The sequence below is a fragment of the Ananas comosus genome, linkage group 20 (assembly GCF_001540865.1).
Source record: "Ananas comosus cultivar F153 linkage group 20, ASM154086v1, whole genome shotgun sequence".
NCBI lineage: Eukaryota > Viridiplantae > Streptophyta > Magnoliopsida > Poales > Bromeliaceae > Ananas > Ananas comosus.
The window spans coordinates 10215467-10242572 of NC_033640.1; the positions used below are offsets into that span (position 1 = coordinate 10215467).

General features: G+C 39.3%; 4 protein-coding genes across 6 annotated transcripts; 3 read left to right on the plus strand and 1 right to left on the minus strand.

Annotated features, from left to right (window-relative positions):
• Nucleotides 820-8132, plus strand: LOC109725648 (DCN1-like protein 2). 2 transcript variants are annotated; one of them, XM_020254913.1, is made up of 11 exons: nt 820-976; nt 3286-3347; nt 3887-4023; nt 4572-4630; nt 4737-4760; nt 5781-5863; nt 5978-6042; nt 6255-6304; nt 7051-7152; nt 7615-7674; nt 7760-8132. In XM_020254913.1, exons 1-11 carry the CDS (start codon nt 974-976, stop codon nt 7868-7870), a joined length of 756 nt encoding a protein of 251 aa, XP_020110502.1. In that variant the 5' UTR covers nt 820-973; the 3' UTR covers nt 7871-8132. The 2 variants fall into 2 exon arrangements, with proteins under 2 accessions (XP_020110502.1, XP_020110500.1); XM_020254911.1 differs by lacking the exon at nt 820-976 and adding an exon at nt 2544-2696.
• LOC109725647 (RING-H2 finger protein ATL46-like) lies at nt 9503-11299 on the plus strand. Of its 2 annotated transcripts, XM_020254910.1 has the most exons (3): nt 9503-9619; nt 9687-9767; nt 9927-11299. In XM_020254910.1, exon 3 carries the CDS (start codon nt 10020-10022, stop codon nt 11214-11216), a length of 1197 nt encoding a protein of 398 aa, XP_020110499.1. In that variant the 5' UTR covers nt 9503-9619; nt 9687-9767; nt 9927-10019; the 3' UTR covers nt 11217-11299. The 2 variants fall into 2 exon arrangements, with proteins under 2 accessions (XP_020110499.1, XP_020110498.1); XM_020254909.1 differs by having other exon boundaries at nt 9687-11299.
• LOC109725496 (probable RNA-dependent RNA polymerase 2) lies at nt 14498-19377 on the plus strand. Its single transcript, XM_020254706.1, has 4 exons — nt 14498-15107; nt 15528-17425; nt 17768-17918; nt 18349-19377. The coding sequence occupies exons 1-4, from the start codon at nt 14577-14579 to the stop codon at nt 19144-19146; spliced, it is 3378 nt and encodes a 1125-aa protein (XP_020110295.1). The 5' UTR covers nt 14498-14576; the 3' UTR covers nt 19147-19377.
• Nucleotides 19766-24804, minus strand: LOC109725497 (putative potassium transporter 12). Its single transcript, XM_020254707.1, has 9 exons — nt 24254-24804; nt 23540-23768; nt 22938-23186; nt 22766-22816; nt 22362-22622; nt 22172-22224; nt 21913-22027; nt 21208-21462; nt 19766-21072 (listed from the first exon to the last, which is right to left on the minus strand). The coding sequence occupies exons 1-9, from the start codon at nt 24581-24583 to the stop codon at nt 19988-19990; spliced, it is 2628 nt and encodes an 875-aa protein (XP_020110296.1). The 5' UTR covers nt 24584-24804; the 3' UTR covers nt 19766-19987.

A 27106-nucleotide genomic window follows, 5' to 3' on the forward strand; every position in this document is an offset into this window, starting at 1 on the left:
TTAATTATAAATAATAAATTATTTAAATTATTTAATTATTGAAGTAATAAATAATGATTTAAATATATTAATTAGATTAATTAATAATTTACTGCCATTAAAATTAAATTTAGATTTTAATTAATCTTGTTCTCATCCAGGAACAAGCTTGTTTCAGGAAACAGGTGGAACAGCAATTCCAGCCTCATACCAGCTAGTTCCAGATTTCCGGGAACTACTGTTCCCGGGAACCAAACGTTGCGTTTGGGAACAAAGGGGGGAACAAGGGCTTATTCCCCCCTTGTTTCCAAACCAAACACTACCTTAATCTCGAAATTATTTCCAAACATTCAATTTGGGGAGTAGGGTTAGCTAACTCTACCCCACCCCAACCAAACATTATTTTCTATTTATAATAATCTACTATCCTTCTTATCCCACATACTCCGACCAAATATTATTTTATCTATACCTGAACTAAATCCAATTCTCAACTAGACACAAAATTACTCTAGCTCCACCTTAACCCCGAACTTAATCTTATTCCTGGAATAACAAGTTTTTACTTAACCTGAACCAATTTAAAACCGTTCGTCTCCAAATCAACGGCCGAGATTGCGTCATCCTCGGTCATCACTCCTCATCCCGTAGCTCTCGGGTTCGCAAACGCAACACGCCAGTGTCATTTTACTAAAATACCCCAACATTTCCCCTTAATGACACCGCACTAAAACGATATCTTCGTGTATTTAAACGACAAACACTGAGGGTATTTTCGTCGTTTAATAGGAATCTCGCGATCACTTTCGAGGGCTATAAGAGAGAGAGAGAGAGAGAGAGAGAGAGAGAGAGAGAGTAGTGGTCAAGTGCGAAAACGAAGAAGAGAAAAGGGGGAGGAGACGGAGAGAAGTTCCCGAACCCTAATTCTCCTCTCCCTGAATCCCTTTCGAAGAATTTCCTTTAAACTATTTAGGGTTTCATCAACGAATTCGAAATGGTTAGCATTTTTTTTAGCTAATTTTTTGGCTCCCGATATCATGTTTCCCTTTTTCCCCTCTTGTTTTGGTTAATAATCGAAGTTGTTTGACTGAATATCTGAAATTTTGTTAATTATTGTTATTTTAAGTTTTTATTTGNGGGGGAGGAGACGCTGGTGTGTGGGAGGGAGAAGAAGGCAAGGACCCCCACGGTGTTGATCCCGCAGCCCGGCGGATCTCGAGCGCGGCGGCGGCGGCGGGGGGGCGGCCCCGACGAACGAGGCCGCGGACGAGGGTGCGGCGTTGGCGGCGGCAGCAGCGGCGGCGAAGCTCTGCCGCGGCGATGGCGCCCCCGAGCCGAGCTCTGCCGCGGAGCTCGGGGGGCGCCGCGGCACGCACGGGGCCGGTGCACGCGGCGGCCTGCGGGCGTCGGGGTCGAGCGGAGGCGCGGGGGAGGTCTGGGTCGGCCGAGCTCGAGGTCGGCCGGTGCACGCCAACGCCTCCCTTTCCGTCGCCGTCGCCGCGGAGGAGGCGCACGTCTACCCGGCGGCCTCGCGCGGGCGCTCGCTGTCCCGGCTGGCCGGGTTCTTCATAATGGTGTAATGGTGCACCATTACACCATTAATGGTGAAAAATTACACCATTAATGGTGTAATTACACCATTAACGGTGCACGCGGCCTGCGGAGCGGAGCCGTGGGTGGAGCTCCGCCGGGCGTAGCACGAGGAGGGGGATGACGACGACGGCGGCGGCGGCAGGGTCTGCTGCTGCTGCTGCTGGAAGAGGATGCGGGTGGCGGCGGCGGCGGCGTCGTTGGCGTCGTTGGAGGAGCGAGGGGAGGGGAGGGCGAGGCCGGCGGAGACGGAGGCGAGGGAGGGGTTGACGGCGTGGAGCTCGTCGGGCTTGTGGGCGAAGAAGCAGACACGGCGGGCGCAGCCGGTCTCGTCCTTGCAGAGGCAGGTGCGGTACTGGGCCGAGTGGAGCCAGGACTCGAACAGCCGGTCACGAGGAGGGAAGAAGAAGAAGAAGAAGAAGAAAAGAAGAGGGAAGAAAAAAAGGTGCTCTAGCAGGAGGAAGAAGAAGAAGAAAAGGAAAAGGAGAAGAAAAAATTGCTCCGTCTGGCCTTCGCTTTTTTTTTCCGGCGGAAAAAAGAAAGAACGAGAGAACGAAGATGAGAGAGAAAGAGGAAAGAGAAAAAGTAATAAGGGTATTTTGATCAGTTTGCTGAAAAAGCGGACCGAATTTGCAAAAAAGAAAAATGTGGCCCGATTTTGTAAAAGCTCAAAATAAGTGAATTTTTTACGCAAATTGGCCTAGTTTATATTCTCTAGCTGATTAATTTAAAACCGTTCGTCTCCAAATCAACGGCCGAGATTGCGTCATCCTCGGTCATCACTCTCCTCATCCCGTAGCTCTCGCTTTCGCAAACGCAACACGCCAGTGTCATTTTACTAAAATACCCCAACATTTCCCCTTAATGACACCGCACTAAAACGATCTCTTCGTGTATTTAAACGACAAACTCTGAGGGTATTTTCGTCGTTTAATAGGAATCTCGCGATCACTTTCGAGGGCTATAAGAGAGAGAGAGAGAGAGAGTAGTGGTCAAGTGCGAAAACGAAGAAGAGAAAAGGGGGAGGAGACGGAGAGAAGTTCCCGAACCCTAATTCTCCTCTCCCTGAATCCCTTTCGGAGAATTTCCTTTAAACTATTTAGGGTTTCATCAACGAATTCGAAATGGTTAGCATTTTTTTTAGCTAATTTTTTGGCTCCCGATATCATGTTTCCCTTTTTCCCCTCTTGTTTTGGTTAATAATCGAAGTTGTTTGACTGAATATCTGAAATTTAGTTAATTATTGTTATTTAAAGTTTTTATTTGATTTGATGCATCCTCGATCATTAATTTAGCTATGCTTTTTAGGAGCGGTTTTTTGGTGAGTAATTTATTTATTTTTTAGCTCAAATATGTCACTAATTTAGCCGGTTATCACTGTTTAGGTGGATTAATCTTCTTTTTTTGAGAAAAATATCGTTTTTTGGGTTTATAAAGAGTAAATTTTTATTTGTTTTGATGCATGTAATATTTGTGGAAATAATCTATGAGCTTGAGGGTGTAAATATACTCATCAATAATCTATAACGTTGAATACCTATAGGATTTTGTTGGTTATTTAAGCTATGTATATATTAGCACTTAGCATGGATTATTATGGAGAGATTTTGTGAAAATTATAGATATTCTGTTTTTGTTGCCTCTCTCTAGTTTCATGAATTTAAGTTAGTTTGTAGTTCTTAGTGCTTCCTAAATGAACTCCGTCGTTGTTCACAGCATAAGCTGGGAAGAGGAAACCGCGATAAAGTCCAACAATTTATGGCAATCACTGGAACCAGGTAGTGCTTCTTAATTTATTCTTCTTAGATACATGTTACGATCAGTTCATTACTACTGAGTTGTGAGATGACTAATTTACTGCTTTTATTTTAGGATGGTATCCAATCTGAACTTAATGTTTCGACACCTCATTTTAGCTAATATGTTTAGTATTCAGCATTTAATAGTCCCATGTAACTTTATGGAACCAAGCAATTGTGATAGTCTTGACATTTTTACAATGTCCCTTTACGTAAAGAAGGAGAAAAGAGTAAAACTGATAAAATGGTAGCACGATTAAGAACACTAGTGACATATCCAGCTTAGTACCGGACTAACAAATCTGGTGTTTGATGATTTATGTCATTTGATGTTTTACTATTCACGTATCAAGTGTAATCAATTTATTGGAATTTGGAAGTATGAGGTGTGTTGCAATATATAAGCACCTATTTTAGTTTCTTATTGCTTACTAGCTACATTATAAACTATAATGTACATTACATTTCCTAAATCAATTAGAGAATTGCTTCTAAGCATCGGTTTCTTCATTCTTCAGTGAGAAGGCTGCCCTTCAGGCATTAAAAGCCAGCGATTGGCACCTAGAAGGGGCTTTTGATATTTTCTACAGCCAACCACAGATTAGAGCTGTGATCGACTCTAGACATCTTGAAGAGCTCTACAATAGATACAAAGGTACATTTCCTAAGCAAAATGGCCCAGATCTCTTCCTGTTTAAGCAATTTTTCTTACATTTTCTAAGATTCCCGAGTTTAGATTGTTATGACTTTTGCTCATGGAAACTTTTTAGGTACTAAGTTGTTTGTCTATATATTTTGCGGAACATTATGTATTTATACTTTGTAATTCCAGTATGTTAGTTAATACTTGGTACTTTCTCATTGAATAGTTGACTGCCTGATTCTCCATTGTAAAATGTGGGATTGAGCAAGCCCATGCAGTTTTATTTTCAAGCTAGGTTTTTGCAAACTCGGGTGTTGCCTGGTTTATTTCAAATGTGTAAGCCGCAAGCTTGAACTAGCTTGTGGACAAGTTCTATACTGTACTTTCCAAACTAATTTCATATAGTGTGCTTATTCTTGCAAAAGTAATGCAGATGTTGGTAATTTGTTCTTTTTTGTCTTTTCCTTTTCCTTTTAATTTCTTCAAACTTTTTCCATCTTCTATGCTTTTATTACTCTGTATTTTTGTTTCTATTGATTTTATTTGTTTTTTCTTTGCAGATCCATATGCTGATATGATTCTGGTTGATGGTATAACTCTTCTTTGCAATGATTTGCAGGTATGTATTATGTTATTTATTACATAAGTTTTTGTCTCTTTTTTTTAGTTAGAGTTTATTTTTATGTTTCGCAGCTTGTAAGGTGTTTCTTTTGTTTGGTTTGCAGGTGGATCCTCAAGATATTGTAATGGTGCGTGCTTTTACCATATCTGTCATGCGTTTTTCTTCGCCAGAGCAACTATCATTATGATCTGGCTATATCAGCTTTGTGTAGTTGTCTGCTATTGTGTTGACATTGGTTATTTAGTATCTAATAAATCGTGAGCATTTGGGTTGTTGCTGACCAAATTGATTTCAGATAGGACCGGGATTTTAAGTGGCTTTTAGGCATCTTTCAATTCTTTCTTTATGTACTCTCCACAAAACTAGATTGTAGTGTGCTCCAGTGTTCTGGACACTTCTCAGTCCTCACACTTGACGCTATAGCAATTTAAGTTGATTCTTGGCTCCGTTTATTCATTATCTCTGTCCGGTCTTGCTTATAAAATGTGTTCATCTTCTTGCCAAGAAATTTCCGGGGTGGTTTCTTTTTTGTTTTCTTTTTGTTTTTTCCCTTTTGGGTGGGGGGGTTAGGCTGGGCTGGGTCGGGTTTAAGGATATCTGTTGCCCAGACTATAATTATCAAAAAAAAATTTTGTGTATTGTGGCTAAATCTTAACCAAGGAGGAATTTAATTGTGCTCTCCGTGTTGTATGCATAAGCAAAACATGGTCCTGGCTTGGCTCTGTGAGTTTGAAATTTCGGCTTGAGCCTGATCAATGTTGTCTATGAGCCACTTGGGAAGTGCATAAAAATGACACATGCAGCCTCAAAAACTGTCCATACGTTTACAGAGGATTGCATGAGATGCAAGTTTAGATGCAAGTTCGGATTGATTTAACCACGCCTATTGATGGGATCAGATCTCCTAATTATGACAAATGTAGGTTGGTACAGGACCATTACTTGATTTTGCTTGTTAGGAACTGCTGAAATTTAATAATCTCAATCTTCGATTTCGCCATTCCGATCAGATAAATGGTAGATTGGATGACAATCTTTCCAAATCTTGTCGGGTTCATAAAATTGGCTAATTTGCTAATTAATTGAAAACTCACTTATATAACATTTTCAAGGTGCTGTATGATATGGGTTTGTCTGTTCACAACAGTTGGTGGTATCTTGGCATATGAAAGCTGCTACTATGTGTGAGTTCTCACGGCAGGAGTTTATTGGTGGTCTCCAATCGCTTGGGTGAGAATTGGTCCCTTTACGTTGGTAGATCATTTTCATCTTCCGCCTAATGTTCAATTTTTTCCCTCTTCCAAGCAATTATTTATTGGACTAAAATACAAACATCTGTTGCAGGATAGATTCCATTGAAAAGTTCCGTGAAAAGCTACCAGCAATGCGCGCTGAACTGAAGGATGAACGTGAGTATCTACTTTTCTTTAGAAGATTTACCAAAACCTTGTAGTACTTGCCCCTTGAAACTAGAATCTAAATAAAGAAATCATATTATAAGGGCTTTTCCGAAAGTATCATGTTACTTTTCATGTCATGCCATTATTATGATAATTTTGGTTGAATGATTCTTTTTTATTTTTTCCGTTGAGTGGTGCTAACTTTTTTCTCCATTATCCAGAAAAATTCCGTGATATATACATCTTCGCATTCTGTTGGGCCAGGGAAAAGGTATGGCCTACACTTAATGCCATTGTCAAACTTTGCAATTTTGAGGTCCTCCATTAACCTGAAAAAAAATCTAATTACTTACGCAGTTGCAATTATAGAAATCCTTTTTTTTTGTAGAGTCATCAACATTTCTATTGAAAACTATGCTTTGCATAGTGGTTTCATGTGCATCTTTGTTTGTGCCTCATCTGAATGAAAATACATGGACCTGTATTTTTTCCCCCTATTTTTTAAGCAAGAGAGTACCATTTTTTGAAAATAATGACAGTGGCACACATTGTGTATTTGTTTATTCTTGCCTTCTATATGCCGTGATCAATTTTCAACAATTGTTTGCTACAACACTCAATTCATACAGCGATGTGGAAAGGTGCATAAATATCAACTAATTGACCAAATCAAGTTTGTCATATTATTTAAAATCTTTTCATTTACTCGACTATACTGGAACTGTGAGAAAGAATTGCATTGTAAGGTTGGTCTCTTGGTATTCGCCAGTCACCAACCCCCCCGTCCCCTCCCAAAAGAAATGCTAGATAAGTTGCGGATAATGTAAATCATATCTGTAGCAAATTGTCAATTAAAAGTGGGGTATGCAACGCAACACCAGTGTTCATGGATTTAACCAGCTAAATTTGCTCTAATTGGCTTTGTTTGTTTTTTTTTTTGTTTTTTTTTTTGTTAAGATATACAACATCTATGTTTCGTATCCATCAAATTAGATACTGTTTTTTGGGTTATTGAAGGGTCAAAAATCTCTGGCATTGGACACAGCTATTGGTATGTGGCAGTTACTGTTTGCAGAAAAGCATTGGCCTTTAGTTGACCATTGGTGCGAGTTCTTACAGGTAGGTTTCATCCCCCCCCCCCTCTCTCCCTCTCCCCCTCCCTCCTTACTCAACTCACCATTTTCTGGGCTTACAGTGTTGAACCTGAAATGCAAAAGAAAGGAAAACACTCTGAATTATCGTGATTTTCAAATTGTCCTTCTAAATTTTTAAAACATACATTTCACCCCAGTAACCTGTGAGCAAAGTGATGAAATAATTGGTGTTTTAAGGAGGTAATATATTGGTTTTTAATATTTGAGCAGTGCAAAGTGAAATTGCCTGTAATTTAGCCTATAATTATCTTTGCGGCATCTTGATTGTATGATTTAAACTAGTTCTGATGCTATGCTAACTTCAGAGGACCAAAGATTAAACTCGATGTTTCACATTTTCCTCTTTAACTGTTTTATATATCTATTGGATGTCTTTTTTTTTTGGCCATAACTGACGTTCTCGAGTGTGTTATAATTCTCATATCAGGCCCGACATAACAAAGCAATCTCTCGCGACACTTGGTCTCAGTTACTGGAATTTGTTAGGGTAAACGAGAGACAAGTCTATTTCGATAATGTTTATTTCCTACTTTCGTTTTGTCTAATTCTTTTTTATTGTAAATTTGATGCAGACGATCGATCCCGATTTATCGAACTATGATGAACAGGGAGCTTGGCCCTATTTGATAGACGAATTTGTGGAGTATTTGGCGGAGAATGGGATCGTTCAACACAGGAAGTGAATGGATTTGTGATGGAGAGGTAGATTGGATGTGATGTTGCAGCAAAATATGCATTATTTCCGATTTTCTTCGATTTCGCATTTCTCTTTGCTCCCACCATGCCACTTAAAAATCAACATCTTGGCACCTTTTAATTTATTCTCATTCAAACCAAATCTGCAACATTTAAGTGTTATATATTGTGCTCATGTCTACTTCATCCGTATTATTTAAAAAGTTTTGTGGCTTCAAAATAGTATCAATTTGGATGGTTTAATTTTCATTTCTGTTTCATGTCATTTATGTTATTAATATATATTCCATATGAAGTTGCAAATTAATGTTATTATATTATATCTCAATTTGGAGAATGATTGTATGTTATTCTCATGGTATGATTTTAGTTATTCATGTAACCAATACATTGAACTTGATCATGTAATCTTTGCACAAATTGTCGAGGTAAAACCAGATTCAATGTATTATGTAAATGATCATAATTTGGACAGTAATATTGACGGAGCAGTGTTTGCTGATACAGAGTAAGTACGTTAAATTTTTAATTAAGTTTTTGCTATGACTAAGTTCAATGTAATCGCTCCATTGGATAATTAAGAGGATATTTGTTTGGGGTGAAGTGGGAGCTAAGAAACTAAAACAGAAATATAGAAACGAAAATTCTAATTTTATAAAACTATAACCCGAAAATTAAAAAATTCACATAAAAATTTGGCACTTTCCAATAACTAAAACAACCCCTCAAATATCAAAATGACGTGGCGGTTTCTTGATCTCCAATCTACTTCCCTTAAATGATTGGACCATGTGGCCACAAATATTCAAAATTGAAATAATCATAAAATTGAGTCCAAATTAAACAAAACACAAATTTATCCTACACGGCTACACCACTCTTTGTGGGTCCCACGGCGACAAGTGGCTCTTTGTGATTCGTGCGCCCGTTTTGCACGGTTGGATTGAGATCCCACTTTGCGTTTGTGTGGAGAGGCGAATATAAATTAATATAAATATAATAATACTTTTTTTTTCTGGGGAAAAATAAAAGGCCAATTTGCATAAAAAATTCACTTATTTTGGGCTTTTGCAAAATCGAACCACCTTTTTCATTTTTGCAGATTCGGCCACCTTTTTCATTTTTGCAGATTCGGTCCGTTTTTTCAGCAAACTGACCAAAATACCCTTATTACTTTTTCTCTTTCCTCTTTCTCTCTCTTCTTCGTTTCTCTCGTTCTTTTTTTTTTTCTCGCTGGTAGAGCGGAGGCGGAGCGGAGGCAGAAACGGTCCGTCNAAATTTAAATTCGAACTTGAGTATAAACTTTATTCTCAAAATTGCTAAAATCTACCAAAGGAACTAAATACAATAATCTTATATATACAGTAATTTATTTTACGTTATTGCACCGGACTAAATCTACTTACTAATGCAACACTATTAGTTCGAATCTTTTATTTATAAATTTTATTTTATATATATATATATATATATATATATATATATAATTTTTTTTTATCTTATCATTCGTGAGCAAGTTTATGTTCAGCTCGTTACGAGCTAAATTTTTCAACTCGATACTTCAACGAATCGACTCGTGTTAGGCTATTTGACACCCTATTTTATAGTAGTGGCCTTGTAGGGTTTGGTTGGTTTGTAGCCCCAACCTGAAACCCAACAGGAAGAGTTAACAGCAGCAGCAGTGAACCCATTTCACTCACCACAGCACCAGAAGCGCTTCTTCCTAAAGCAAAAAAGTAGGTCATCAATACTAATACCTCCTCTACAAGACATCTCCCCTCTCAATCTCTCTTCTTATTGTAGGTTTTAGTGAAGAAGAAGAAGAAGAAGCTGAAGCAGAAGATGCACTTTTGGTGCCTCTCCCCAAACCCAGAAGAAATTGAGGTACACATGAGATTTTGATTTGATCTTTGTGCTTTAAATCACTCCTTTCCCCTTGCATATTATATTCTGACTCTGATGTGTTTAGCTGTAAAAATATGATCTTTTTGAGATTACCCACCCAGTAGTAGCCAACTCCTCTATTACCTGGATGTTTTGTAGTTCAAGGAGAGAGGGAAATAACTAAGAAAGGTTGGATTTTTATGCAAACCCAGTTCAGATGACAAGGGTTTTGGTCCCAAATCAAGCAAGGAGATGGTTTTTGTAGCTTCCTCACCCTCTAACACCAATTGGGTTCTCTCCCAGTTTAAGAGAAAATATGGGTTTTTCCCTCAATTTGCCCACTCTTATTCTCATCAACTCACTAGCTTTCAAAGAGACACACTCCCCTACTCATCAATTCCACCCCCACCCACCCCACCATCTCCAACCACTAGAATTAGCCCAGCTGTGCTCTTCATCATAGTTATTCTCGCCGTCATCTTCTTCGTCTCCGGCCTCCTCCACCTCGTCGTCCGAATCCTCATCAAGAAAAACGCGAACACGGGCTCCCGAAACCGCCCCACTACTCACCAGGAAGCAGAAGTTTCGGGCTCCGATGCGCTTCAGCGGCAGCTCCGGCAGCTATTCCATTTACACGATTCGGGCCTCGACCAGACCTTCATCGACTCTCTGCCTGTCTTTCTGTATAAGGAAATTCTCGGCCCCAAGGAGCCCTTTGATTGCGCCGTTTGTCTCTGCGAGTTTGCCGAGGACGACAAGCTTCGTCTGTTGCCCGTTTGCGGCCACGCGTTTCATCTCAGTTGCATCGACACGTGGCTTTTATCCAATTCCAGCTGCCCCCTTTGCAGGGCGGCGCTATTTAGTGAGGAATTAGATGTTGAAGACCCTATCTTTGATTTCGAGGATATACGGGAGGAGGAGAGAGATGGGTTTTCTTTTGCAGGGCAAAAAGCGGCGGAACCAGGGGAGGTAGTGGCGGAGAAGAGAGTTTTACCTGTGAGGCTCGGCAAGTTCAGGAATTTGAGCAAATGCGCTGATGATAATGTTGTGGATAATGAGAATAATAACGATAACAGTAACGATAATGGTATTGTGAGAAGAGAAGAAGGGGAAAGTAGTAGTAGTAATTTGGATGCACGGAGGTGCTACTCCATGGGAAGTTATCAGTATGTTCTTGGTGATGTCAATCTACATGTTTCTTTACGCCACGGTGTTAATAGAAATGGAAATGGCAGGATCCGTAGAGACCCGGGAGTTAACGGGGTTTCGATGAGTAACGATGCTTTGGAGGGGAGGAAAATATGTGCTAGGAGCAAAGGTGAGAGCTTTTCTGTATCAAAGATCTGGCAATGGTCTAATAATAAGGGGAATTTTCCGATTACATCTTCTGATGCTCCTTACATAGATCGGAGCTTGCCGTGGGTGGGTAGAAGTGTAGGGGATACATAAAAACGTGCTTGTATTTGATAATTGGTGATTTTGTTAGTAATAGTTGATCAATTTCGCAAATTTACGTTTATATTTTACTTCTTCTTTGCATTCTTTTGAGCAATCGTACTCGCAGGTTTTTTTTTTCGATTCTTATATTCTGATATGCATGAAGAACTATAAAATTGTTTTAGCCAATTTCGTGTAAGGGATTGTTCGGGCTGAAGCCATCGACACTTTCTGTGAAGTTCAAAAGTAGATATCAAAATCCCAAGTGGAGTTTCCGCTTTGGTATGCTAGAACGAAGAAACTGTGTATTTTGTATAAATGGTAACCTCTTTTGGTTGTTCTTTCTCCTAGCCCTCGATTAGATATTGAGGTATAGGTAATGAACTTGCTAATGTCGTAGCACTCGTGGTTTGATTTAAGTACTATCTCTCAAAATGATAGCTTCTCGGGTTTGATATTTCATACTCATGTAACACATTTGAAGATTGATTCATTAACTGAACTTTTGGGTGCCAAAATCCTTTTTTTTTTTCCAGGGTTGGTTTGGAAATCCTCTCTTTCTGATTACCTGCAAATTCATAACATCTTCATTTTCCGTCTTAAGAAATTTCTGAAGAACTCCTTCATAGCTCGTCGAATTCCTCATCTATCCTTTTCTCTCTTTTGCCTTGGTGTATAGTTGGCCAGTACAGTCCTTTACAGTATTACAGTGGCTTTATGTTGTTTGGCATTCAAATTGCACAGAATTCCTTTCCTTTTTCTTCTCCTTTATCTTTTGCTTTTTGTTAAAGTCTCAACTTTAGAACCATTTTGGTAGGCTGCTACTCATCTCCTTTATCAACTCCTTTGTTTTGCTCAAAGAATCTTTCATTTCCTCTAGCATGATCTAAAGAGGAGAAGAAGAATTAGCCAAAAGCTATCAGTAATATTTTTTTTTTTTCAGTGACTTGTCAATTCACTTCTGCAGAAGTTTTGACTACATTAGAGATGATAGATTTGTTCTTGTTCTTGTTCTTCTTCTTCTTCTTCTTTAGCATGATCCTGAAGTGCAAATTGACGACCGATTGTAAAAACAAATTACAATCGAGGTGTGGGAAGTAACGTCAGAAGAGCGACGCTTCATGCACCTCAAAATACATCTTGGAAAGTTGGTTTTGTGAGTTTGTACGCTTGCTGTCGGGTGTCGTGCGTGAAATTTGAACAGCTAAACCAATTACTAGTTGTCACGTATACAATACCAACTTATCAACTGCATGTTGTGAGATTGATGAGCCTCCGATGATTTAGTTACAGCAATTGATGAGCCTTCTATGGTACAGTAAGTAGAGAAGTGTAATGTAATTGCCACTTACAATGGCTTTTCTTTCTTTCTTTCTTTTCTCTTCATTTTTTTTTTTTTTTTTTATACATTTTTGGTCTTTTGATATTATGCTACAATCTCAAGATATGGGCAACAAGAAGTGCTTTTCCCTCTCTTATTTTTTATGTATTTATTGATTTAATAGGCATTATACCCAGCAACTGACTCCAATGAATTTGAAGTTTTCATTGCACAAAAATAAAATTAAAAATGAAAAAAGGAAAAAGAACTAAATCACACCTCCACATTTCCTTAGAAAGATTGAAGGTCTAAGCACCTTGAGATCATAAGAGAATGGTAGCAAGTGAATCTTATTTAGATCACAAATTAAACCATCCATAAAACTCACATGACTAAACCACACCATGTCTATATATTATGTTCAACACATTTTATTAACTAGATTGGCTTGTTCTAATATTTTTTTTTCAACTCCTAGAGTAGAAAAAAGAGTTCAAAAAAATATTAAAAAAAAATCATGAGCTAATTATAATCAAGAAGCAACAATAATAATTGAATTAAACTCCAACCTGCTATGATGATGATACAATTACATATAAAATAAAACAGAGTAACATCATTACATATAAGAAAAAATGAAAACCCAAAAAGCGACTAAAAAATCCCATGAAAAATTGAGGAAACTTATTAATCTCCTCTACTCAAGAATCAAAACCCACTTCTTAAATTGCAAATATTTTCTTTTTTTAATGATAATTTCAACTGGGTTCACTCTTATATGGGTTCTAATTCTCATAGTAATGTAGCACCTCAAAACAAGAACTTTATACCAATGAGAATTTTATTATTATTTTTTTTTTGAAGAAAAAAGTTTCAGAATTAGAAGAACTTTATCAGAATTATAATTGATTCTATGAATAAAATTACTACAATTTTCTCCAATTTAGAGTCATATTTTGAATTGAAATAACTATAACTAAGTGTAATTTCATATCAAGCACATTCTATAAAATTTTAAAATTATATTTTTTTAACAAAATTTTAATTATCAAATATATTCTTCAAAAGTCTTAAAGCTATTCGTGCAGTTCAACTATCATCTGTTAATTATTAATTTTCCAACTTCAAAAATTAAAATTAGTATTATGTCCTTGTAAAAAAAGAAAAAATGTATTTGAAAGTTCTTAAAAATTAGGGGTTTTTTTTGCATTTAGTCCCGCGGTAAATTTTTATTTTAAAAATAGTCCTATCAAAATTTAATTTGCAAAAATGGCCATGGGCCTGCCACGCAGACGCCACGTCACCGTGTTTTATATTTGTATTTCTTTTTTTCCCTTTTTCAAAAATCCGAACCCGAATCCGAAAATCAAATTAAAACGCAAACTCGACGGATTTTAAAAATTTATACCCATATACATATCCGACTAAAAACTCGAAATCTGAACCTGAACCCAGCGGGTTTTAAAAATCTATACCGTTGGATGAAGATTTAAGGAATAAAAATTATTAAATATTTTATATATTGTATAAATAAATAAAAATAAATTATATATATATATATATAATTTATTCGGATTTGGATTTGAATAATATTTCGAATATCCATACCCATTGATATTCCTACTCCCTATTCCTCTTTTTATAGTTTACCGTGTTTAACTTACCTACCGCCCCCAGCTCGCATGGCGCTGACGTGGCGCTTGCATGGCAGGAGTAGGGCCATTTTTGTAAATATAAATTTGATGAGATTATTTTGAAAAATAATTTTTTTCAGGGTCCAATTGCAAAAAAACCCGAAAAATTAGTGATATAGAGTTCTCACATAGAAAAACACAAAAGTAAAAAATAAAAAATAAAAAAATATTAAATTACATTGAGAAATATTTATTTTTAAGATATACAAAATTAATTCTAAACGAAAATAAATAAAACGGCGTTAATTGCAAGCGTCGCTTAAACCCTAAAAAATAATAATAATAATAATAAAAACACTTCCTTTCCCGATCGACCCTAAAAACCCTACGCCGCACCGCCGCACTCCTTCTCCGGCGATGGGCGGCGCCGCCCCCACCACCGTGAGGGTCTCGAACATCCCGGCATCGGCCGTGGCGGCGGAGCTCCTCGCATTCTTCGACGCCGCCGTGGGCTCCGCCTTCGCCTGCGAGATCGTCACCGCGCGCCGCCAGTGGAGGCCGCTAGGGTTCGGCCGCGTCCAGTTCGACTCCGCCGCCGCCGCGGAGCGCGCGCGCGCCCTCGCCGGCGACGGCCGCCTCCCGCCGTTCCAGCGAGCAAGCCTCGCCCTCGCGCCCTCCGGCGACGACATCGTCGCGAGGGCCGCCGACGCCCGGAACCGCCTCGAGGGGGCGGCGCTCCTCGCCGGGGACCTCGTCGGGGCGCGGGAGATGGAGGTGGTGGGGTCGTGGGATGGGGTTAGGGCCGAGATCATGCCCGAGAGGAAGAAGCTCGAGCTCTTCGTCGAGGATGGAGGGGAGTATTACAAGCTCGAGATCATGTTCGGGGACATCAATGCGAGCTATGGGTGCCTCCTAAGCAAAGGCGATTCCGATGGTATCCTTTTACAGGTGAATCCTTTAAAATTGTATGCATTGAAATAGATCTGTTTTTTGTTAACTTTTTGCTGTGCTATGAATAATGTTCTGCTATGCATATTTGTAGAGAAAATTTCCCTTTTTGTTGATTTTAATGGAATTTTTGAGACGGTTTTTATTTGACATCATGATCTCTTATATGAAATAAGTGGTGCTAAGTATGGTTAATAGGTGTTAGTTGATCAATTATATTTAGTGTTCTCAACTATAGAAAAATTCATGCATTGCTTTTAGTTCCAGTTTGCTCAAAAAGTTTTAATCTGATGAGTTATCTAATCAGTTTACACTGTAGCATGAAGATTGCAACTTTCTTTTAGTGTTATTACTGTATTTTCTTAGCTTTTGTAGCATACACCTGTTTACTGTGTCTTACTTGAATTATAAATGTTCCAGCTCAAATACGCGCCAAGAATTTATCGCCGCATCTTTGATCAGAAAAGTAGTTCAAAATTCAATGGCGATCGCTACCGCGCCTTCAAAGAAGACGTCAAATTTATCTGGGTTCGCGCGCCCGATTTTTCCGTTAATAGCTCTATTGGGAAGTCTACCTGTTTTTGTTTGAAGCTGAAAGAACGATTATTGGGTTCAGATGTTCTTAAAAGCCTGCCTTTTTCAGGAGAATTAGGGGAAGTAATCCTTCGAACAGGAAACGTATCTACTTCTTCCACGAAACTAGTTCCTCTTGTGGATTGCCCTAGCGACAATTCAGTGGCCTACGAGATACTTTTTCAGCTGAATTCTCTCGTTCATAATCAAAAATTGCCAGCTAAAAAAGTCAACTCGGATCTGTTTAACCTTCTCGGTGAATTACCTTTTGATATTTCTATGAGAATCCTTCTTAAAATGCACAAGTTGAAGTCGATTTGCTACGAGCCTATGCAGTTCGTCCGGCAGCAAGTAGCTAACTTCAGGAGAAATCGGAAGCAAAACGCTTTATCCTCCAGCAAGAGCACTCATTCAGAAAGCTTAATGAAATGCTATCGGGTTCTTATAACTCCATCTAAAGTATACTGCTTGGGTCCTGAAGCCGAAACTTCAAATTATGTTGTCAAGCACTATTCTGCTTATGCTTCCGATTTTGTTAGGGTTTCTTTTGTGGATGAAGACTGGAGCAAGCTTTCACCTGATACAATTTCCGCGAGAATTGAGCGTGGATTATTCTCTAAACCCTTTAAGACGGGGATACATGATCGCATACTTTCTATTTTACGAGATGGATTTTCCATCGGCTTGAAGAAGTTTGAATTTTTGGCTTTTTCAGCAAGTCAGCTTCGTTCGAATTCAGTTTGGATGTTTGCTTCCAATGATGATGTGACTGCAGAGGGCATTAGAGAGTGGATGGGTCAGTTCAATCAAATCCATTCTGTGTCTAAGTGTGCAGCAAGAATGGGCCAACTATTCAGCTCCTCTTTGCAAACCCTAAATGTCCCTTCTTGGGAAGTCAAAACTATTCCAGATATAGACGTCACTACTGATGGTAATAAATATACCTTTTCAGATGGTATTGGAAAAATTTCTCTGTCATTTGCTCGACAAGTTGCTCAAAAATGTGGATTAAGTCATACCCCTTCTGCTTTCCAAATAAGGTACGGTGGATACAAAGGAGTTATAGCTGTTGACCGAACTTCCTTCAATAAGCTTTCTCTGCGACCCAGTATGAAAAAATTCGAATCGAACAGCACGATGCTTAACATCACTAAGTGGAGCAACTATCAGCCATGCTTTTTGAATCGTGAAATCATTTGCCTACTATCTACATTAGGGATAGAGGATGAGGTATTCGAGTCTATGCAACATGAGCACATGCATTTTTTAGATGGAATGCTTACAAACAGCGAAGTGGCTTTGATTGTATTGGGTCAAATGGCCGGCGCCGAAACAAGAACTGCGGTGAAGATGCTAACGCACGGTTATGAGCCTACTTCAGAACCTTACCTCTCAATGATGCTTCAAGCCCATCGAGAGTATCAATTATCTGATTTAAGAAGTAAATGCCGAATCTTTGTTCCAAAAGGTCGAGTTCTCGTAGGATGTCTGGATGAAATAGGACTACTAGAATATGGTCAAGTATATGTAAGAATAACTTTGACGAAAGAAGAGCTAAAGGATGCAGATCAAACTTTCTTTCATAAAGTTGACGAAACCACGGCAGTTATAGTTGGAAAGGTGGTGGTCACCAAAAATCCGTGCCTTCATCCTGGTGATATTAGAGTACTCGAAGCTGTCTATGACGTTCAATTGGATGATATGGGTCTGGTTGATTGCGTTGTCTTCCCACAGAAAGGCAAAAGGTATAAAATTCAAAAAAAGTGTTTCTTATTTACTTGTCCTCAGTTCCTGAATGGTGGAACAATTTCATAACCATTTTATAACGTTGTGTGATTTGGTTTAGTTTCCTAATTGCAAGCGTTTGAGTATTGAGGAGAGAAATAGTGGGATTTTGACTCAAGTATAGTCGCCTTCTCTCTCCCTTTTATCTTTTTAGATTGACCAAGTGCTGTATTTGCCACTTTGTACAGTGACAGGAAGGATACTAAATTCTTCAATAATTATCAAGTTGGTGTGACGGCACACACTCCTTTTTTTGTGGAAATATTCACCATTTTACTTATTATGGATGTTGTTATATGTAGGCCTCATCCTAATGAATGTTCTGGTGGAGATTTGGATGGTGACCTCTATTTTGTCTGTTGGGATAGAAGACTTGTCCCAGACAACACCGATACACCAATGGACTATACTGCACGGAGGCCACGAATCATGGACCATGATGTTACTTTAGAGGCATGTCTAAGTAACTTCTATCTTGATCTATTTCATCCCAAAAATTTGTATAAAATGCGTGATTCAGTTGTATCTACCTCTCATTTGATGCAAAATTAATGCATCTGATTTGTGCCAAATTAGGATACGTGGAATGAGAAACTCTTCGTACCGTGTAGTTAGTAAATGTTTTGTTGTTCACGTCCTTGCCTTTCAAGTGGCAACATTACGTTCTCATAATATCCTTTAGTGGACATTCATATTTGGTATGAGGATATCATACATGATTTCCAACTTGTAGTTCTTAGAGTTTTCGCTATGGTGCATTTTGCCGGATTATTTGAGTTCTAGGATTTTAAATTCTATAATCCACAGTTGTTTTGAAGTATGTTATTTCTTACAAACATTTTGTATTAGCAAATCTCTCATTACTTTCCTCCTGAATTTACAGGAAATTCAGAAATTTTTTGTTGATTACATGATCAGCGACTCCCTCGGCATAATATCAACCACACACTTAGTATATGCAGATAGCGAACCGATGAAAGCCCGCAGCCCCAAATGCCTTGAATTGGCAAGCCTTCATTCCATGGCCGTCGACTTTGCCAAAACAGGAGCTCCGGCCGATATGCCCAGGGTTTTGAAACCTAAAGAGTACCCTGATTTTATGGAAAGATGGGATCGGTCCATGTACAAATCAACCGGCGTTCTGGGAAAGCTCTATAGAGCAGTCTCCACCCATATCGAAGAAACCCTAAGTTTCGATACCGACTTTTCGAACTCAATTCCTGAAGCTGCTTATGACCGTGATCTCGAAGTTGAAGGGTTTGAGGCTTTTCTGGAAGCTGCTCAAGAGTTCTATGATCAGTATTCCGAGAAGCTGAGCTCCCTGATGAATTACTACGGTGCGGAGTATGAAGATGAGATATTAACAGGAAACTTGCGGAACCGATCCCTGTATTTGGTGAAGGATAGGAAGAGATATGGGGAAATGAAGGACCGGATTTTAGTCGTTGTTAAAGGCTTGCATAAAGAGGTCGGCGGGTGGTTTAACAGCAGCTGTGCAGACAATGACTCGCTAAAGATGGCATCGGCGTGGTACCATGTGACTTATCATCCAAATTACAGTCCGAAAAATAGATTCTTGAGCTTTCCCTGGACTATTAGTGATGCTCTTCTTAGTATAAAATCATCGAAGCACCAGAGAAAGCTCATAAGAGGAGGCAATTGTAATGCTGATGTTAACTAGGGAACTATATAGCCTCTTGTTGCGAAAACAAAGTGCTTTTATTTTGTAAATTCTGTGGTATGCTGACATGTAAATTTTTGTTCATGATCCTTTTAAAGTGATGTAGCACTATTTTTATGTTATCCGCAAAGGTGTTAGATTTGGACTTATGAAAAATCCGTCTCACTATCATCATTGTACCTTTCTAAGTAATTCTCTGTATGGTTAAAATGAAGCAAATTAGTTGCAAAACTTTGTGTGGGTGCTCCGAATCTCTTACATCTTAATGAACTCCACAGATCGCTGCAATTGTTGTTCCATCGGATGTTTTCTTATTCCGTTATTTGACAGTAAAATAGCAGCCAAAATCAATCAAATGTCGAAAAAAGGGTTCAACTCTTCACTTTTAAAATTTTATCTGGCCACTACATTGGCAGAGTTCATTAAGATTGTTCATATCGTAAGGGATTGTTTGATCCTTCTTACTTTGTGTACACCTTTGTAGAGATACGTTTGTACAAGATACTCATTTGTGCATCCAAATCAGCCCCTTTAAGCTACACAAGATAATACAAGATTTTCTTTTTCTTTTTCCTTTTTTTTTAAAAAAAAAAGGAGTACAAGAAATATCTGAACCATCTTTTTGAAGAATTAATAGTATATATTAATATTAATGTCTTCTACAAACATCAATCGTGGATGATACATTCTGCTACAACAAATAACAGCAGTTGGCCACACTTCACTGCTAACTTAATCACCCCCACTACTTAAATAATCACCATTACAAGTTACAAAATACCTCAACTTCTCCTCCTAAGCATTCAACTGAGTATGAATCACAAAGCTATGAATCTTCACCCTACACCATGTAAGTCATACCCACTCGGATGATATTCATATGCGGAACCTTCAAGCTCGCCGTTCCGGCCCTGCAGTTCCTCCTCAGGAAGGCGTAGAAGTAGTTTATGATGAGCTTCTTGATGAAAATTGACTCCTTCGTTGCCCGCACGCCCCCCTGCGCCAGTAAGTATGTGAACCCTGACTCTGTTGCTTCCCTCAGCGCTGACAACTCGTACTCCAATCCAGGATCCTCCTCTGAGGACGGCATCGCGCTTGACGGTAGCAGAGAGAGCGCGTCCTCTGCGCTCGTCCTCCGGTTGTTCGTCACTCTACTCCGATCGGCTGACAACAGTGGCGCCTGCAGATCCCCAGCCCCAGCTTCAATCCCAGTCCTGATCCAGGACCTGACCACAGGCCGTATATCGCCGCCTTCTTCCCCGTCAGAATCCGTGTTGGCACGCTGCGGGCTGAACTCCAGTGCGAGCTCCTGAGCCTCCTTCTGCAGGAACTTCTCGAGGCTCTCGATCAGCAGCTGCTCAAACGCATGGTGATCCTCCTTGCGCGTGTCCTTGTACCCGTACCGTGCCACGCAACGAAACATGTGGAAGTCCTTTTGGCAAACCCTACGAAAGAGAAACCTCTCCTCTTGCCGGACGTAAGGGACGGGCACGTACTTTATGCACACGAACACCACTGTAGAGTGGATCGCTGGGAGCGTGAGCAAGAATTGCCCAAATATCGAAGGAATGCCCTGTACAAGTTCATTGTACAGGAGGCCAATCCCAGGGACGCGTACTGTGCCAAGGGAAGAGCCAAGATCGGCGATGAAATCCATGGAGATCTTTTCGCGCATCTCGCTCTGGTATTTAAGGACACTCCCGTAGTTCCATGTATACATCACACAGAGGAAGAACGAGGAGAAGGCAAGGGGGAGCCACCCGCCTTCTTTGATCTTGGAGAGGACGGCAGAGAGGTAGATGAGCTCAACAGTGCCGAATATGGCGGGGAAGCAGAGGGCGAGGAAGAGGTTGGTTTGCCATATGAGGAGCATCACGAGTGTTACTAATGAGGTGCTCACCAACATCACTCCAACCTCAGCGATGCCTGGACGAAGGAATTAGCAGAAAAGGTTGAAATGTAGAAAGTACAGTAATCTGGATAAAAGATGTAGCATACTGTGAGGGGTATAAATTCAAAAAACGCCTGAAGGACAATCATGTTTGCGGACAGAGTACTAACCATACGCATTAGCTATGTCGGTTGTGTTTCTAAAAGTGGCCACAACAACCACGCACATGATCATAAGAAACCAGTTGATGACAGGAATATAGATCTGGCCCATGAACCTTTTCGAGGTGTGGACGATCTTAACCCTAGGGAAGCAACCAAGGGCCATCGATTGCTTAATGCAGGAGAAGGTCGCTGATATCATGGCCTGGCTAGCTATCATCGCAGCGAGAGTCGCGATTCCAAAGACTGGCCAGAAGAGAACACCTGCTCACCAAGTTAATGCGATAAAAATGAAAGGAACCGATTGGCTTATTATTACCCATAAACAGTATGTGAATGAACACGAAAGAAGTGAAAAAAAAAGAGAAAAGCATAGACCTTGCCTGCACTATAACACATTTTGAAATGGGCACCTGAACTTAAGTGTTTTGATTTTACTACCTAGCCTTTCATTACTCTGATTCAACATATGATTCAACATATTCTGTTAAGATTTGTCAGACCTTAACAGTTTGCATCAAAAAAGTTATAGAATATTCCATAATGTAACAGAACATTTTGTCAGATTAAGAAATACCAGTGGAGAGGTAGTAAAATCAAAATAACATAAGGTTAGGTAGTAACAAAATTTAAGACAATCAGGTATCCATCTCAAAGCGTGCTATAAATCATGTAGGTCCTGAAACTAATTAAACACTCGAAATGAAAACTCACCTGGTACGGAGTCATAGAAGACTCTCTCTACTGAGAGTGGATGTTTCATTACGTATGCAGCTTGGCCCATGTAGGCAAGAAGAAGACAGGGAAATACCACACATGTGAAAGCAATCTGATAGTGAGTAAAAACAAAAAACAAAAGCAAAATTAGAGGAAATTTTGAACCGGAGCAGAATCAATGAGCACAAGATTCCAGGATTGTAGTAATACCAAAAATGATGAGCAAGAAAGAAAATAAGTCAAGAGATAAAATAACCTGTATAGATTTCACAGAGAAATGACCGAGGTCGGCAAACATTGCTTCAGCTCCTATAAAAGAAAAGGACAAGCAAGATTGTTTGTAAAAGCATTAATGCTGTTTCTCTTGAAAAAAAAAAGAGAAATTACACAGGAAACTTTCAGATAAAGCAATACAAGCAGTAATGACGTGAGGAGGCAAGGTAAACCTGTGATGCACAAAACACAGCCACCGAGAGCCGACCAAGCTTTCATGCTATTTCTCTTGAAAAAGAAATAAATATATGCTGGATTGAATGCCCTCAGAACAGAAGTGTCGTACTTGATTATGTTGTATATGCCAACAGAGGCCAAATTGAAGAACCAAAGTGCTAAGATAGGTGCAAACAGGAAGCCAACTTTGCCGGTCCCAAACCTCTGTATGCTGAACAGTAGCACAAGAACGACAATGGAAACAAGCACCACGGCATCTGCAAAAGGAATCATGTAAAGTTTTAGCTAAATAGGTGGAAGATAGTTTGCTGTATTGACACAGAGAGATAATCTTGTAATTTGCATGTTAACGTGTAGCAGTCGCCAAATGCAAGACGCAAACAAGCTAAAAGAAGGAGACCTGTGTCAAATCCTGGAACTTCACCCTGAAGACCACTCACTGCAGACATTACTGCATGTAAAGGGAAAAATAACAGACAACAACATGAGATAATACAGCTTTGGAGGGAAAGAAAACAAAGAAATTTGATATAAGCCAGGATAATAGAGGGAGGATACGAGTGTTAGAATACCCGACATTGCTGGAGTCAGAATGCCATCTCCAATAATCATTGAAGTACCCATCAGAACCAATAGCAAAAGAAGATTTTTGAAAATTTGTCTTTTCTCTAAGCATTCTTTTATTTTTAAAGCTCTTTCCAGTTCGCGAGTTGGCAACTTAAGCTGAAAGCTGGAGATGTCTTCATCAGCACGCTGCTGATTCGGAAGTAGACTAACTTTTGCATACCTGCAAATCAATGAATATAGTGCAAAAGTGCCCCCTGCACTCACAGACATCGAACTTCAGGCCTAAGCTATAAGATTGTATAAATGAAAGAATTATACTAATTAATACATATTCCACAAAATTATTTATCTATCAAAATCTGAATTTTCATGTATACCCTTTATAAATTTCTTACAGAAATACCATTGAACTTGGTGCTTAGATTCCCTCCTGAAGTCAAGCTGATGCCACCTCATGACCTTAAGGGCATTTTTGTAAAAAAAGGTACTTCTTAAGGGGCACATATGAAAACTCAGATCTTATGGGACCACAGATAAATTGATGATTTTGTAAGGTAAGTATGTATGAGCCCCAAAGAATTACAACTAGCCCTTGTATGATTCGTACCTTCGCCATTGTCATTTGCTTTCAGCACTATGAAAACGTATTTCGCAAAAGGAACAATTGCGATCGTGTACATGACTAATGATAGAGCCCCCAAGACATCATCTTCTGATTTTATTGGAACTTTGCTGAATATATCACTGAAAACGTATAAGGGACTCGTCCCCATGTCACCATAAACAACGCCAAGCGTTTGAAATGCCATTGCAAGCGTACTCCAAATGGCTAGATCCTGATGAGAATCACAGTTGAAAATGAAAGAATCAGTCTCCATGGTTATGACCAACAATTGATAGGTTATATTACCTTTCTCGATTAATCATATCTTTAATTTGCTAGTATCGTAACAATTAGGTCCTACTAATTCATCATATAACGAAGCAGGTTTTGTTAAATTTGAAATTCTGGGGCTGAAATTGAAATTGGGATCAAATTTCCGGGACTACATAGTTAAAAACCGAAACTTTGAGGTCGAAACTAAACTCACATCAAACGATGAAATTAGTGTAAATATTACAAAAGAGCAGATTATTAAAGTATTGTAACTTTACATCCATAAGTAAACTAAATATATCAAATGAATCTACAAAAACCCACTAGATTAAGAACAGTAGGGATCTGAATCTTTTGTAGAGCTAGTAACGAAAGCTATGTAAAAGATGGCGATTTCCACGCAATACCAAATACGGCACTGATTTCGACAGCAAAAGCGTTTACCTGGCGACCATGGCCGTAGGAGTCGGCGATCCCCATCGCCTCCACGTCCAACGAGTCCACCCTTTTCGGCTTCTTCACGAGCCGCCTCCTCAGTGACGCCGACCCCCCGAACCCCGCAAAACCCTCGAACCCTTCCTCTCCACCGGCGCCTCCGCCCCGCTCGCCCTCGCCCTCGCCCTCGCCCTCGATCGACCACGGGGGCGACTCCGACGAGTCGACCTCGCTCCCGTCCACCCACCTCGACTCGCCCCGCCCCACGCGCCCCCCTCCGCCGCCGCCGCCGCCGCCGCCACCGCCGAGGGGGGGCTCCTCGATTTCGCCCTCCTCCATCTCCGCCGCCCCTTCCCCTTCGAGACGGAGCTCCGCTAAGGGGGTAAGGGGATCTGTGAGCTAGGGTTTTAGCTTGGAGGAGATGGGGTTCGGGTTGGGGGAGGTAGGGTTCTATACGAAGACGATCGGCGATTAGCGCCGATTTAATCGGCGAGAAGAAGAAGAAGAAGAAGAAGAAGAAGAAGAAGAAGAAGAGATATTTTTTTTTCAAAAAATAAAAACTCCTTTTCATCCGGCGCTTGTGCACTTTTTCTTCGCAACGTAGTATGTAGACTATGACGAAATTATTGCCTGCTCCTGGTCTACTTTGTAATCCATAGACCGACTATTTTCCACTTTCTATTTTATCTCTACTTTCTAATTTCCTTCAATAATAGCTTTAGATTTTAAACAAAATTCAAAATAGTTATTTAAACCTTAAAAAAATTATTTTACTGTACAATATAACAAATATTTAATTTAGATTTATTTATATTAAATGCTCAATAGTACTTTTAAAAAAATTTACGGCATAATATTTATAGGCAAATAAAATATTTTCTTATCATCTGAAAGAATATTTCATATGTTTTCATTACAAAGATTATAACTTTTAAAGAAAAGGCAAAATGATAACCTACAATTTAAATATGCTTCGTATGGTTTAATCTGCATGAAATAAACACTAACTAACAAGTTCCCTTGTTTTGAAATTTTAAAATTATTTTCACCGTATAATAAATAGCATCCATGCATGGGTGGTCTACGGATGATGTCGTGGACCCAGTCCAGCTAATTATTTCCCGCTATGAAGGGATTTGTTATGATATGTCACGGCCCATTACACCGACATGTGGAGCCCACGTTGTGGGACCCAGTGGTCAGTGTAAGAAGAGTGATATATCACCGTTACACCGAGAATCACCTCCTTCTCCTCCTCCTTTGACCTCTTGCGTGTGGCGGCGTGTTCTGTCACGTGTTCGATTTGATATGGGTGTTTGATTGCACAATTATTGAGGCACGAGGTGTTATTACCGAAATTATTTCCACAGCATATAATTTCGTGCCACGTGTCCTTTTTAAGTTTGACTTAAACTATACCCCACGTGGCGATTAATGTGTGATTTAGCTATAAGTGGATCAATTAAGAAGGGCCTAAACCCTAAACCGTAATCCATGCGATGTGACGGAATGATAATTAGAAAAAAAAAAAAGAAAATGCCGACAAAGAAAGAGAAAACAATGGTGGAAAAAGCGACGATAAGAAACATGATTCATCTTGCCGATGAAGGAAGGTATCAGTCGACGGAAGTAAAAAATGAACAGTTTAGCCTAATGCAGAGGTGTGACCCGATTTCGTTCAACCCAAAAAAAGGAAAAACTAATTTGGTTCAAACAAAAAAAGAGGAAAACATGTGGAGGATGAGCCGATTCAGAAGAGCCTACACTCAATAATAATTAGTTCGGTTCAAGCAAAAAAAGAGAAAAATTCGATTCAGTTCAACGAAAAAAAGAGAAAAATATTCGGAGGACTTGAAACGGTTCAAGGTGGAACCCATACCCAACAATGAAGGAAACGTTGTCATGTGACAAATTAGGGAGAATAATGTATAGGTATAGAAGATTTGCATGTTGTTACAAGATTAATTAGAAAATTACATGACTATTCCTACAAAAATTTTAAATATACGCTTACACTTATCAAATTATTCAATCTCAAATATCTCGCTAATAAATTGCGTGATTTTTTTTTTTTGAGATTATTATCAAAACTATTCTACTCTATTTTCTTATTTTTTCAGTCTCCTTACCAAGCAAATTATGGAGTCTATCTATGAGCTAACAGCATGTTTGTTCTACTGAATCTCTCACATGAAAGAAGCCCTTCACATCATAAACACCTGGCGCATATATTTGGAGGAAAACGACGAATTTAGAGATGGGACGTGGAGAGTTGTTCGAAGTTCTTGATCTGTCGGCGCAGATCCCGACTTCTTATACAGAGTGGAAGTTTAACTTCTGTCACTTATCAAGATAAAGTTGAGATTGGACATTTCGCCAAAACTCGCAATCTTCAGCGTCTAGCGATGTATGATATTTTATTTTTTTCTGCTAATTTATAGGCTCCAACTATTGAGAATCGTCCAAACTTTTTGCTATTTGCAATATATATATGTAGAGTTGAGCTGGAATGCTATCGGTAGCAAACGGGCTCCGTTGCCATCCATTTTTTTTCGATGATGGAGCCTCTAAATCGACGATCGGCACCGTTGAAAATGATCTATACCACTTGAAGTATCTAGAAATCAAATTTCATACTTTTCCGATATTGTTTTCTTGTCCATCAAGTGGGCGTAAAAATGAATGGCTGAAAATGAATATCTTCTAAAAAGTGATGATAGAAATTTTGTAATCATGATCGAGAGTATAGATCTTGTTCTAAATAGTTTAAAGAATTTTCTAACCAAAATTCAATTGATTTGAATAGCTTTACACCGTTAAACAAGAAGACCTCTCATATCAACCATTAAAATTACTAATTTT